At 40.1% G+C, this 15760-nt stretch overlaps 1 protein-coding gene across 2 annotated transcripts in view; it reads left to right on the top strand.

The window, feature by feature from the left end:
- The window catches only part of LOC128504703 (cysteine-rich protein 2-like), an 85981-nt gene that overhangs the window by 51364 nt on the left and 18857 nt on the right, over window positions 1–15760 (top strand). For both annotated transcript variants that reach the window (XR_008355480.1, XM_053474878.1), the window contains exons 5-6: window positions 8997–9065; window positions 9236–9330. Coding sequence is in view for 1 of the 2 variants with exons in the window: in XM_053474878.1 (XP_053330853.1) it covers window positions 8997–9065; window positions 9236–9330 (164 nt within the window). In the remaining variant the exon portion in view is untranslated. The remainder of the gene's footprint in view (window positions 1–8996; window positions 9066–9235; window positions 9331–15760) is intronic.

Here is a 15760-nt window from a genome sequence, read left to right as displayed (position 1 = left end):
CAAAAAAATACACATACAGCATTTCAAAAGTTGGACAGAAAAGGTCTTGACCTTTTTTTTTCTCCACATATTAATCACAAGTTGTTGAGTGAATATGATAAGATGAGACAATTGGCACTTTATCACCTATAATATTTTATTTCATGAATTCTTTGATTATTGTATTTATATTTTTTATTTATGTATTATTTTTATCATATAGCATGTATTTAATTATGAACAATTGGTCATTGATATTGTGTAGCACAGTCACTACCATATTTGATCAGGAATTGCTTGATCATTTTATCAGTTTCCCTTTTTTTGTTTTTGTTTTTCACGTATTTATCAATTTTCTACACAAAGTTTTTATTTATATATATGAACAATTGGTCATTGACACTGATATTGTTTTGCACAGTCATTTATACATAAATATGTATTTACACAATAACTAATGGAAGAATTGTTACATGGATAATTTAAGTTTACATATTATGCACTTTAATTAAGTCTCTAGCTCAGCACTATACACATTTTAAATGTCTATTTTTCTATTTATTTATTTTGGCATAATGGTTCGTTGATTAGGATTTAGGAGAAACAGACGAAAGATTAGTTCCATGTTGAATCTTAGTGAGCCGGCGCGGCGATATCCACTCGGAGGTCCTGTCTTTGCCCGGTGTTTTGACCTATGTGCGGATGCTCTATGAATGTCTACGCACTACGGAAAAAGCATCGGATACGGGGCAGTGAATGACTGGGCGGAAACGTGGCGCTGGCGCCAATTTGTTTTCAACACGTAACTTCCGGTGGGAGAGGTATATATATATCTACGGGATAGGGTAATAACAGCGACCCCTTGAAAAAGGAGAACCAAAACGGCGTAGGGGAAGTGGAGGTAATATTTATCTTATGGGTAAGCACTAGAGCACTTTATGGACATAGTTCTGATCGATAATGATTATTGGATTATCCGTGTATGTTTGTGATTTTGCAAAGGTACAATATGTTATCATGGATATAGGTGTACTCCATAATGAGTAATTGATATGATAGCACCTTATTCTTATTTATTTATATCATTGTCCATATGCACATAAGTCACTTTATATATATGCAATTATAATTCCTCCACATGCTCGGATCTGGTTTCAAGAGACCTTTTCTGTCCAACTTTTGAAATGCTGTATGTGTTTTTATATTTTTTTTGTACAATAAAGTAATATATATTTTATAATAGAAGGGCTTGTTTAGAACTCTTTTTCTTTTGGCATACAATTTATCATGAGTTTCCCTATACTCAAGATGTGATCCTTTTATACACCAAGAAATTTATGTAATGACATTGTGTATGAGAGGTGTTGTAGGATTCTTTTGTGTTATACTGTCGGGTTTAGTAGTCGGAGCCCAATATGCAAGGCTGGAGACGTGGGTGAATCAAAAGCGAGGTACCGATAGGGATGAGACGTAGACGAAGTCAGGATAAGCAGAGGTCAGTTCAGACAGCGAAAGTTCAGACACGATAAGGCAAGCGAAGGGTCAATATCCAATGAAACAACGATAAAGGAGCACTGACGTATATACGTAGGGCGCACAGTATATCTGAGCACTGAATGAACTAAAGGGCACAGATTTATAGGAAGGAGGGATCTGATTCCATACACCTGGGAATGGTGCCGACTGTGCCTTTAAGAAGAGGATTTGTATGTGCGCGCACCACTAGAGGGCATGTGAGAGACGGAACGTGTTCTCCGTTATCAATATTAAACTACAGCTGCCACACTCTCGACCAGTCTTTCTAACTTACATAACTCTTTAAGGACCAGGCTGTTTTTAATTTTTTGTACCCTTTGTGGCCAAGGCTGTTTTAGCTTTTGCGTTGCTCGTGTTTAGCTGTAATTTTCTCCTCTCCTATTTAGTGTACCCACACAAGTTATATATTGTTTTTTTCAGGACAAGAAGAGCTTTCTTCAGATACCATTTTTTATCATATCATCTAACTTCCTATTAAAAAAATAAATAGCATATGATGGGAAAAGGCACTTTTATAAGACAATAACTACAAGTAGCGTTTTGCTATTTCAAAACCATTTTTTTTTCTAAATCTGATTATTCTACCCCATGTGCTATTTGGGACATCTTTGAACCCAGCTACTGCAATTTAAACCATCATTCATTTTTTTTTAAAGTAGACACCCCTTTCTATGTCAGGATTTTTGACAAGATACAGCACTAAATTTATATCTCATAGATCGCTTTCTAAGCTTGTTTAATACCATGACGTGCCAGGCACATAATTGGTCATAAAGTGACTGTTTTTCCGTGACATGCCTGGCATGTCACTGGTCGTTAAGGGGTTAAATAATTTGCCATTTGAGTTTTTCCACCTGGAATGTCTACCCTGGTGCACACCTTTGTTTCATCTGCAAAAAGACATAACGTACCATTAAGTCCTTCTGTAATAGTACTAATGAAAGTTTTTAAAAATGTTCAGGTACCCCACTAACAAGTTCTTCTTCTAAATATACACCATTAACTACAACCTTCTGCCTCCTATCACTCAATCATTGCCATTACGGCTGCAAGTAACGATTTTTTTCATAATCGATTAGTTGGCCGATTAACTTTTTCGATTAATCAGATAAAAAATGAATGTAAATTTTTCATTTATTTAAAATAATGTAATAAACAAACAGCAGAATGTTAAAAACAAACAGCAGAATATTTTTTTTTATAAAATGCATTTCTTGTTCTTATTTCCCAACCTGCCCCCCCAGTTATGCAGATTTGAGACCAGGCTTGCCACACTGCCTCCCAGATATGCCACTCCACCCTCCCACATATGCCTTATACCCCCTGATATGCCACTGTGCCCTCTGATATGCCACTGTGCCCTCTGATATGCCTTAAACCCCAGTATGCCTTATAGACCCAGATATGTCACTCCATCCTCCCCAGATATGCCTTATACCCTCTGATACGCCACTCCATCCTCCCCAGATATGCCATAGTGCCCTCATGGATTCACAGACTCGTTCACAGCACACTGACACAATACTTTATTAAATAAATACAGGATTAATCTTCACTGCCCCCCCCCCCCGGATTTAGATTCCTCTAAGTTGCCCACCTTTACCTCTAACTGCACCTTAAGTTAACTTTATTAAATTTATTAAATTAACCGTCAGTCCTCAGCATTAAATTAACCATAAAGACCCCATTAACCACAACTGCCCCTAAATTAACCCTAAACACCCCATCAACCACAACTGCCCCTAAATTAACCCTAAACACCTCATCAACCACAACTGCCACTAAATTAACCCTAAACACCCCACCAACCACAACTGCCCCTAAATTAACCCTAAACACCCCATCAGCCACAACTGCCCCTAAATTTACCCTAAACACCCCATTAACCACAACTGCCCCTAAATAAACCCTAAACACCCCATTAACCACAACTGCCCCTAAATTAAGCCTAAACACCCCATTAACCATAGCTACCCCTAAATTAACCCTAAACACCCCATTAACCATAACTGCCCCTAAATTAACCCTAAACACCCCATTAACCATAGCTGCCCCTAATTAATTAATTAGTTAATTAACCCTAAACACTCCATTAACCATAACTTCCTCTAAATTAACCCTAAACACCCTATTAACCATAACTGCCCCTAAATTAACCCCCACATCCCCTAACTTTCAGCAGCCCAAATATTAATTTTATACTCGGTTAGATGAGTGTCACAGCCATGTGGACAATATAAGGAAAGGGGCGGGGCCAATCTGCCCCTGACTGCAGGGAGGGACTAGGAGAAGGAAATGGGCGGGTCAATCGGCAGTGACTGCAGGGAGGAACTGTTAGTAGTAACTGCTGCTGTGAGTCACACTGAAACGGATTATAAAACGAGGGGTATTTTTCAGTGCATTTGCTCTGGAAAAAACCCTCATTTTATATTCGATAAAAATCAATTCAACTAATCGATAATGAAATTCGTTGGCAACGATTTTCATTATCGATTATTATCGATTTTATCGATTAGTTGTTGCAGCCCTAATTGCCATATCCATTCAACTCTTCTGGCATCCAAACCCAAAGACTGCATTTTTTTAAATATGTCGCATACAGATGGGGATGCGCATCTTCAGATGGATCTGACTGAAATATTATTCAATATGGATGCGCACAGTAGGCTGTATGGAGAGTGTTGGAGCTGGAAAAAAAGAGCATTTCTTATATCCTTTCATTAAAAGACTGCAGCAGCTCTGATATTATTAAAGACTAAAAGAAACATCCCCCCCCCTACAGTTGTCCTTTAAATAGAAAGCAGACAAAACTCCCACAGGCCAACCCAGCCATCGGTAAGGTGCTTTGCTAAAAATGCTATAATTTGGGACAAATTTTCTGTAAAACCCTGCAGTCCCTAGAAATGACATCACTTGGTTTTCGCTGTCGGGGTAGGCCAGGCAAGTATAGTTTCTACCTTGCTGGTCTCTAGGTGCAGTGTTCCTGCACCTACCCTATGCGCCATGTAATGAACTTCCTGCATGCCGAGTTGGCTCTTCTCTGGTTTGATGGAGAGATCAGCTTTTGCAATGCAGCTTAAATCCCGGTCCAGGTGGACCAGGTCTTCCGCCTGTCTTGTTGAACAGTGTAATACCATCAATATGTGCTACAGCATAGTCTCTATGCCCTGCCAGCAGCTGATTTACTAGCCTTTGGAAGAAGCATTTTAATCAGAAAAGGCATTACACAGAATTCGTATAGCCCAAAGGGAGTGATGAATGCTGACCACTCCTGAGCCTCTGGGGTCATCGGGACCTGTCAGTAACCTCTGCTCAGGCCCATGATAGTAAGATATTGGGCACAGGCTAGCTGATCTAGCAATCGGATAGGCAACTGCATTTGGCTTCCTGTAGTCCAAACAGAGCATTGAAGCCCAATCTCTCTTTGAATATGAGCCTTCACCTCCAGAGACACTCGGTATACTACTTGTCTCACAGGTGGCCTAGCTCCTCTGTCCACATGGTGAACAGCTAGGTTAATTCTCCCTTGCACTCTAGTTAACACTTGGGCACCTGCTGCAGCATTACTCTCTGCTCAGCTGAGAGCTGCTCTCCTACTTGGAAATCCTGCAAAGATCCCATGTTATTAGCCTCCTTAACTTGGTCTAGCAGATGATCAGGCTCTAGCGCTTCCTTTGGCATACTACAGACAGTTAACACTAGTGCCTCTGGGTCATGATAGGTCTTCAGCATGTTTACATGATACCTGTGTTGTTTCTCACCCTTTTGATCAAAGGCTAGGGTTTAGTATTTGCATAACCTTTTGCCCTACCTCATAGACACATTCCCTAGCAGTTCGGGCATACCACAGTTTCTGCTTCTGCTGGGCTGTTTTGAGGTTATTGTGTACCAACCCGATGAGTGACTGCATCCTGTCTCTAAACTTAAGTACACATTCCACAACAGATTCTCCTGGGGATTGTAGTCGTAGGACCTCCCATTCCTCCCTAATTAGATCTAGGGGTCCACGTAATGGGCATCCATAAAGAAGTTCAAAGGGAGAAAAACCTGTTGATTCCTAAGGAACTTCTTTATATGTGAATACTAAATGGTGTATGTACTTCTCCCAGTCTTTGCCCTGAGACACCATGAAAGTTTTAAGCATTTGCTTCAATGTGCCATTAAACCTTTCGCAGAGACCATTGGTTTGTGTATGATAGGGGCTGGCTACCAAGTGTTTTTTCACAGAGGCTTTGGCTTAGGTCAGACATAAACCGAGTACCCTGATCTGTGAGCATTTCCTTTGGAAACACACTCATATAGTTAGCAAGGCATCAGCAACCTTATCTGGCTTTATAGAGGATAGTCCCCTACTGTCAGAATGTTTACCTGCCCTGCTTTATACAGTCCCACCAAATCTACATCTATTCTCTGAAATGGTTCAGATACGATAGGTAGAGGCATTAATGGGTTCTTGGTAGCATCTCCTGATTTCCTTTGACAGACATCACAGGAACGGCAGTAGGCTGCAACGGCAGTACCCATACCTGGCCAGTAAAGGCTAGCAGTCAACTGAGACTTAGTTCACGCCCAAGTGACCAGCCAGTGGGTTCTCATGTGCCAGCCTTAGTAACTCTTTCCAAAATGGCTGGGGCACTACTAACCACCTGCTAGTTTTTTGCCTGTCCCTTTTTACAGGCTCTATATAAAGTATACTGTTGTTCCAGTAAACGGTGCCTCATTTGTTCAAGGGAGGGGTCACCTTTCAAAGCAGCTAAGAAAGACTCCTTATTTCCAGCCCCCTACTCAGAGAGGAACTCTGTTGTCCCCCCTTTCACCTCTACGGCAGTATCTCCCACAGCTGTTTTCCTAGCTGCCTGCTGTCAGGTTACCACAGCTAACACAGGGATGGCTACCTGACCTGATCACCTCTCTATCCAGTGGGGCAACTAACCCAGAATATGTAGAGAGAGAATCCCCCCTCCTAGTACATTACTTTTTAGTCCCAGATGATTTGCATGCAGGGGATGTGTCTCTGGCACATCAGGGGTTAAGTTACTTCCTCCCTTTAACATTGATTCCCTAGGTCTAGGCCCCCAGTGTGCATGTAAAAAACCTTCTACATCACCTTCTAATGAGATCTTCCTTGAGGGATTAAGTTTCTGGCATTGCAGAGCTCCCTTGGTTCTGCAATCTTCATTTGTTGATAATTCTCCATTTTGCTACAGATAGATACAGAAAAACGAGAAGTGGGGAGGGGGCAAAAACTGTTTTGTATGCTGTGTCTATAGGAAGCACTGAGTTCAGTCTGGAAATCACCTAAACTATACAATTTTTTTAGTGTTGAATTCCAACAAAAAAAGCCACCAGTTTGTCATGGTTAGCTATCGGATAACCGGACACATAGGGTGTGGGTGTGCAAGGGTTAACAATACCAGCCCTTTGGTCACTCACTTAATCCTTAAACACACCACAAATACCAGACTGGTAATACGCTGCCACTACCATGTTATGTTTTAGGATGACTACAGTTTATGGACGCTTTGGTAACGCCCAGTACCACATTGAATCTATAAAACCCAATTTAAGTAAAAGAATTCAGTACTGTGGTTTATTCTGGCTTTCTCTGAAAGGTAGAGTTTGGTTAGAGCACAGAGACGGAAATTGGATTAATATGTAGTTTAATCTGACGAATGTCACAGTGCTTATGTACAAAAATAATATGAACCAAGGTGATAACAATTTAGACACAGAGTATGCTGACACAGTTTGTAAAAATAAAACGATAAACCTAACTATACAAAATCCTTATAGGAAAACTGCGGGAAACTCAAAGATGAGTTTGAGGGTTTTCAGTGATATTACAAATCCATAGAAAGTTCCAGGAGAAGCTCTCTGATTTTATCCCCTGGTGAGATGTTCCACCCCTCCAGCGTTAGGCTAGGTTTCCACTTGGGTTTTTGTCCGGCGTTTTTTTCTTGATGAAAAACGCCAGGAAAACTGCCAAGAAAACTGCCGCTGCATTTACCTGCGTTTTGGCGTTTTTTCTGCAGTTTTTTCTGGCGTTTTAGCCTTTCTGTGGAAATTGCTTTTTTTGACCTTAGGCAGTTTTTCCAGCCTTTACAAGTTAGAAGTTTCACCCAGCTAAAAGGGATTAGGATAAATGGCAAGTATCTGCCCTCTCCTGATGTCATTTACTTGGTAGACCCTTTTGTCTCTTTTCTGTGGTTTGTAAGGCATGCTTTATTTCGAATGTCTGCTCCTCTGGGAAGATTGGCCCCAAATGATGGTGCAAATTGTTTGCTGTTGCTTTTGGCACGCAGGATCCGGTTGCATATGTTTGTTTGTAATGGCATGTTTGTTCCAAATGGTGTAAAATTCAATATGAACCAGTCCAGGACTTTGTTTTGTGTGAAACTGTTTGTTTTCAGCCTATTTCTCGTAGGACACACAGATACTGGGTCCATCCTCTGCATTGTAACTGTGGAAAAAACGCCATAAAAAACGCCAAGGCAATAAACCCACGTGGCTTTTTCATGGCGTTTTTTCTCTCCCATAGACTTCTATTGGAGAAAAAAAGCCAAGATTTCTTGCAAAAAACGCCAGAGTGTCAACATGCTGCAGTTTTGAAAAACTGCCACAGAGCCCAAAAAAGCAGAAAAACGCCAAAGAGGACTGAAAAAACGCCAAACAGAAAAACGCCAAGTGGAAATGGCATTTTGCGATTTCCTATTGAATTACAGCTAACATCTGGCTGCAGCCGTTTTTCACAAAAAAAACGCCAGGTGGCGCTATTGGCGTTTTTATAGGCGTTTTTAGCAAAAAAAAAACAAATGGAAACCAAGCCTTACAGAGAAATGTCCCAGGCCTAGCCCTTAGTATAACACACATGTATACTCTTAACATACATCTGTAAAAACTGGCAGATCCCATTGTGTCCTCAAAAATGACCCAAATCCAGCATCACCATAACTTCCATATTTAAGGGGTTACCACTAATGGTCACTGAGGCTGAACCCGAAGTCTGTGAGGGCAAGCTGTAGGCTGTAAAATACACCTGGATAGGTTAACCCTTCCATTGACAAACCCCTAATTAGCCCAACACAGGCTCTGCATGACAGGACCCAAAAGGGATTTGTTGTTATGTTGAGAACAGTGCAAGAAAGTAATAGAAAATATAATTATAAAGAGGAAAAGTGTAATTAAATATGCTTAGTTTTGCTAATTATGTTTGTCCAGTTATTTTTAAAGCTATGTAGTTGTCAAAGTTTAACATGTCCAATGATTAAGCTCTCAAGAGCATTTTGTAATCCTTTGCATTAAACAATCCTCACCTTACTATGATTCTACTTTAAGGTTGGTAAATTCTTATTAAACAAAAATGTTTAGAAACATTTACATATTGTATAATTCCCTAATAAATGCAGGATACCTGCCTGTGCGTTCATACTATTAAATTACTATTTTCATTCACGATTTTATCTTTTGTTATCATTTTTCAGCTACCAGCATTACAACCTTTACTGGAGAACCCAACTTATGCCCTCGTTGTGGGAAGAAAGTATATTTTGGTGAGCATGTTTACACTGTAGTGGAAAATTGCCTAATAGCAGTGATCAACTTTATATTTGGCATTCTGGCATATTTGTACTGTAAAATAGGTTTCAAATATGTTGTTAAACAAATAACAAATTAAACAAAGTGGAACAATGGTATGTATCTGTTTTGTTTTTTAAAATAGCTGAGAAGGTGACCTCCCTTGGCAAGGACTGGCATCGACCTTGCCTGCGCTGTGAACGTTGTTCAAAGACCCTTACACCTGGAGGTCATGCTGAAGTGAGTATTCTTTTTTTTTTCTGGTTTAAAGGCTGGTTTAAGATTGTTAAGATTGGGTTAAGCCGGATGGAAATTACCCACCAGGCTGGACCAACAAAGGTAAGTTGTGCATAAGTATGTTACTGTACGTGTGTGTACTTTAGTAAATCTGTGTAGGTATGTTACCGTGAGTGTAGAAATATAATACTGTGTGTAGGTATGTTCTGTATGTCTGTGTAAATATATCGTTGTGTGTTAGTATGTTACTTTGTGTATAAGTATCCTCTGGATGGGGCGCACACGGCAGGAAGCCCTCTTGATGGGGCGCACACGGAAGGTTGCCCACTTGCAGGGCACTCGACTTGGGAGTCCGGACGCAGGGCACTCGACTTGGGAGTCCGGACGCAGGGCACTCGACTTGGGAGTCCGGACGCAGGGAACACGACTTGGGAGTCCGGACGCGGGGCACTCGACTTGGGAGTCCGGACGCAGGGCACTCGACTTGGGAGTCCGGACGCTGGGCACTCGACTTGGGAGTCCGGACGCAGGGCACTCGACTTGGGAGTCCGGACGCAGGGCACTCGACTTGGGAGTCCGGACACAGGGCACTCGACTTGGGAGTCCGGATGCAGGGCACTCGACTTGGGAGTCCGGATGCAGGGCACTCGACTTGGGAGTCCACTAGTGGGGCACTGGCCGCAACTCAGGAACAATACAGAAACAGATCAGGAATCAAAACAGGAACAGATCAGGAATCAAAACAGGAACAGATCAGGAATGAAACCAGGCAGGCCTCTAACATTAATGTCAAGGCCCAGACTGAAGAGCTGGGCAGGTTTATAAAGGCTATAATAACCAGGAAACGAGGTGCATCTGGACATGGCAATCAGGTCTGAGTGCAGCTGGACATGATACAGTGGTTCAGAGTGACAAGGGTGGCCACTAGTGGTTGGTAATGTAAATGAGCAGCACAAAGTTTAAACAAGTCCAGACAGCCAAGGGTGAAACGTTACAATATGTTACTCTGTGCGTATAAGTATGTGAGTGTAAGTATTTTATTGTGTGTGGCAGGAGCTTGGGGCCCCAACTATAAGTTTGGCAGGGCTATATTGGCCTGCTGCCGTCCGACTCACTGCTGTCAGTCCTGTTCTTCTAGAAATAAGCTTAAAGGTCTTGTCTTTTGCAATGAGACACTTCTTTTTTTTTAATCTTCTTAAATAATTCTTTAAATAATAAAATGTTCCAGTATAAAAATACAATACATAACATTAATAACATAACACTAAAACAGATTCTTTTGGGGGGGGGGGCGCAGTAAGGGAAATGAGAGCAGGATCATAAGATATCTGTTACTTTTGAGTTCTAAATTAAATGATCAGGGTTATTGCTATATACTGTAAACTCTTTCAACATCTTCTCCCAGACCTCTCTAGTTTTTGCAGATGAACCATTAATCCAACTTACTTATTTTTCCATATCTATCTGGTATCTTAGTTCTAATTCTAGTTTTTGTTGAGAAATAGCTGAGTCTTGTTTCCATTGTCTGGCAATTAAATTTTTCGTGGCTAATAAGCAGTGTATCATAAAAGTTTTTTTGTATTGGATCATTGGATCAAGAGGGTGCCATCCTATTTTTGTAAACCGTTTTATCAAAGTAAAAGCAGTATCCCATATTTTTTGATTTTGTTGCAGAACCACCACATATGAAGATAGTTGCCCTCGGCTAGGTTACATATTGGAATTATTTGTTTTAGAGTCATGCTCCCATCTTCCAAAATTCAAACATTTTGAACCTTAACAGTTCAAAAAATATGTGTTAAGTATAACAGGCATGTCTGGGCATGGCTGTTAGTAGCCTGATCAAGTGTTCTGTATACATTATGTGCAATCATTATAACAATTACATATTGCTAATTTATATCACCAATGTGTCTATAGTGAATGTGCCCCCCCCAAAATAAAATAACAATGATGGCCTAAACAGAACAGCATTGCATATTTGTGTTGATTCCATGCAATTTATCGTTATTGAAATCCATAAAGCATGGTGCAGCCATTCTCTAAGCCCTTCTATATTCTATATTATTTTGTATCTGTCCTTAGTTTCAAAAAAAGAAAAAAAATCATATTATCTTGTTGGAGCGAAGCCATCTTGTAACATCCGCAGGTTGACCAAAATTCTCGAAATGACTGTCCGAATTAATTTTTAGTTTATTGGGAAAACCCCATGTGTATTGAATGTTGTGTTCTCGTAATATTTTTAATACTTCTGAAAAGGATTTTCGCCAGTATCAGGTATTGAAGGATAGAGCTGAGAAAATCAGAATATCTATAGTATTTAATAGTATATATAGTATATAATAGCTATAATATAGGAGTCATCTTCTTTGGTTCGGTCTCTTTTGACTTGGCGAATGCGTTCTTTAAATAGGAAAGACTGGTAGTTAACATCTCTTGGCACCGCCTCAGAGATATGTTTAGGCTTCTTTAAACAATGAAATCTTTCCATTTGGGAATTGTAGTTCTGAACATCATTGATTAAATAAATGAATAAACTCTTTTAGCCCATCTTGCATTACCGATTCTGGAATGTTTCTGAACCTTAAATTATTCCTCCTTGATCGATCTTCCAAATCTCCAAATTAAATTTCCAATTCCTTTATTTTATCCTCTAATGTTCCTAGAGAATGTTTCATTTCAGCCAAACCTGCTAGTATTTGTTCCATATCTTTTACTGTGTTGGTTAAGTCTTCTATTTTTGAGTTTGTTTCGCCAGAGTTTTTATTAATCTCTGTTTTTATAATATCTAGTTGAGCATCTAAACATTTTTTTAGATAAGTTTGGGAGACAGTTAGAGAGTCTGTGAAACTTTCAGAGGAATCGTCCATTGGGAGTGAAATATCAGATTATTTCTTTGGTGTACTAGATTTGGTTTGGAGGGGTGAGAAGAAGGCCAGAGCAGACTCAGAAGTCCTTTTGTCAGTTTTAGTCTCTTTTTTCTCTTTCTCCTTGTCTTTTCTGTGTTGGCTATTCTGATTAGTCTTTGGAGGCATCTTATAAGTTGATAATGCCTCTTTCCCCTCTTAAATAGTTATAGGGAATAATTCTGTGTTTTTTTGGTTATGAATTCCAAATGGACATATATAGCAGTTAATATAAACGGTATTGTTTAAACATTTAAACATTTAATATGTATCATGAGCATTTAAAATGTTTAAGTCCACTTCAAACATTTTCATCACATTTCAAGTTAGATGAGTACCTTAGAGCCTGACGGGACTATATCAGATGTATCTTACTTGGTGTAGTCTGTGGTTTTTTGTTATTCTTTATCCAATTCTTACTGACCAAGTCTTTTTCTTTCCTCCTTCTTCTTCCTTCCCCTCCAGTATTCTGGCACTAATCACTCCAGGTGTTTTTTTTTTCTCTTTTCTTTCCTTCCCCTTTCCCTTGTCCTCTTCTTCCTTTCTTCCCTTCTTTTCACCAGGTCTTCTTATTTTTCTTTTGATTATATATCTTTTATGCCTTTTAATTAAGGCACAATGGTTATAATCCTCCTTTAATCAGATATTTTCGCCGCGTTTTGGTAAGCAGCGTTATAGAGGGATCATACCCGGATCATTGGTATGTAGCCCCGACTGGGACTACAGATCGGCGGATTCCCCACAAGGTGTGCAACCTGTGATCTATGCCTGTAATTTAGGGTTTCCATTCATTATTTATTTGATCTATAACTGTTACCTCCTCCCTGGTAGGGGAGCTGAGACGCAGCCCGCGCGTCCAGCCCCCTGCTCGTTCCGTTGGCGGGAGCCGCCGCCAGGTCCGTCCGGCGGTTAGACGCGCGTCCCCGCAGAGATCACTGGATCCTGACGGGGCGCGCGCCTCGACGTCAGGAGTGCCGTTCACGCATGCGCGAACGGCTAACTCATAAATATTCATGTCGCTTCTTAAAGCGACATTTATCTTTTTTCCTCCTCCCCCTAATTAGGTGGGTAGGAGGATCCTGTAAGTGAGAGGGATATTTAAACCCTCAGTAGGCACTTCACCTTTGCCTGTGATAGTGCCTAATAGCCTTCACTAGCGTTCCATATTCCTTTGTTATTTATTGGTTCTGACTCCGGCTAGTTTTTGACCTTGCTGTTTGCTGCCTGCCCTGACCTCAGCTCGTGACCCCGACTACTCTTTTGCCTGACCCCTGAATTTATTATTTTTTATTTATTATTTTCGTTCCTGGATTTTGTACTGCGCTACGCTCCTGTGTCCGTGATTCACTTTGGTGTTTCGTTGCTGGGCCCTCCATCTCCGCCAGGAGGCGCCTTCCCAATTTCTGCAGCGAGGATCCTCTGCTGTATTGCAGACGTGACAATAACTGAGTTTACATGTGCTTTTCCAGTTTGTGTTTTATTCAGGTGCTCTATACCTGCAATGTATCCTTGTGTTTTTTATTTGATCTATACCTGAACTACATGATGAATGAAAAAAGACAGGGGTGACACAGTGAAGAGGAGTCAGAGACTTTGGGGGGGGTGATGATGGGGGGGCCATCATGTGGGTGCCCCATACATGGTCCCTGAACACCTTAGGCCTGCCCTAGATATTATAATAAAAAAGTACTTCCCCACTCTGCCCATGAACTTCAGCTGACAACCTTTTATTACGTACGACGGGAGCAGAGATGCGGTGTTATTTTTGTGCTTTATTACACTGGCTGACATCACTGCATATAAGATACTTTACATGCTTTGCCTGAGAAGGTGGTGTAAGAAAGAGGGTCTTGGGTTTTTGGAGCACTGAGCAGACTTTGCAATTGGCTACATACTCTACAGCAGGAATGTATTGCACCAAAATCCCTATTTTTGGGGAATAAAGAAGAGAAGGAGAACAAATGTATAAAAATATTTGATAATCAGCCTAGAAAGAGAATTCTAAGATATTGTAGTGACTTGATTCTAGAACTAGAAAGCTTTAAGTCACCACCCGCATGGAAAAAATGGGAGGAGGAACTAAATTTGGACAATTTACTAATTGCAGAAGATAAGTGGATAAGGGCATGTAACCAAGTCACGAGGAATATACAGTGTCAAGATAGTTTGTTGGGAACATGTTAAAAATCAGATATAAAATCAGAGTAATATGGAAAATGGCTACTACAGAGCAAAATGATTTATTCACAAATATTGGAAACTTTGGGGAAGACTTACCCTATAAAATATAAATTACTGTTTAAAGAAACATGTTAACTACTAGGCACAGGGATCTACCCACATCGGATACAATCAATTATAAATTATATTCTTTTAATAACCATATACCTTATTGTTGTTTGTCTATCTTGTATTAATCTTGTACATTATGATACTAGAAGATGGTAATGCACATTGTCTTGTCTTTTATGAAATCGTTACTTGAATTTCAAACTGCCTGTCAAGAGTCAAGATGGCCATCACCATTATATATTATCATCTTAATACTTTTTTCTTTATTTCTTTACATATTATGTTTATGTTTAGTGTCATGTGGCCAAGCAGGGTATAGAGGTACATTGTTTCATACTATAAGAAGCTCTTACTTTTGTATTGTCTTATTAAAAAATAATAATAATAAAAAAAGGCTTTTGACCTAGTATCTTGGTCCCATATGTTCACGGTGATTAAACATCAGCACCTTCCTATCACTAATCCGGCAACTCTATGATAATCCCACTACAGTTATCGCTACCAATGGTTTGGATTCTCCTCCAATTACAATGGCGCGTGGAGTGAGACAGGGATGTCCGCTTTCACCGTTGTTATTTAATTTAACACTAGATATTCTTGGAATTCAAATAGGCCCCAAACCAGTAAAAGGGTAGGCTTTCACAGATGATGTTTTATTATTCGTATCCACTTATTGTTCCACAAATTCTTAGTTTGATAGAAAAATATGGGCAAATTTCAGGGCTTTTTTTTAAATTAATCGAAGTCTCAAGAGTTGTGTTTACACCCGCTCAGGAGTCCATCCAAAGCCTGGGGGTTAGAATCCGAAAACATCCAACTGATCTCTATTCCCTGAACTATAAACCTTTGATTAGTAAACTCATGAAAGAGCTACAAAGTTGAATGAAACTTCCACTTTCATTTTCAGGCTGAATAACTCTAATTAAATGTCACTCTCTACCCAGGCTGCGGAGCTGCATTTCTTTTTGTATGTTTTGTCCTGAACCTCTGATTCCTTGATTCCAGTCTTGCTCTTTGCTACAGCTTTGTTTCCTTTATAAGGTGTGCCCCACGCTTGTGTTCTGTTTGTCTCAGTCTGCAGTCTACAGGTATGTCTCTCTGATATGTGTATAGATTCAATGTTCAGTTTATTTCGTACCTCTGTAAGCAGGATTTAGCGTTAGGACCCACCGTCATTGGAGTACTTTGTCGTAGTGGTGGGCTAAGCATACTATGGCCATAAGATGTGACGGAAT

The sequence above is a fragment of the Spea bombifrons genome, chromosome 9 (genome assembly GCF_027358695.1).
Source record: "Spea bombifrons isolate aSpeBom1 chromosome 9, aSpeBom1.2.pri, whole genome shotgun sequence".
NCBI lineage: Eukaryota > Metazoa > Chordata > Amphibia > Anura > Pelobatidae > Spea > Spea bombifrons.
The sequence above is the reverse complement of the archived record's forward strand: the minus strand, read 5'-3'. Positions and strand labels throughout refer to the sequence as shown.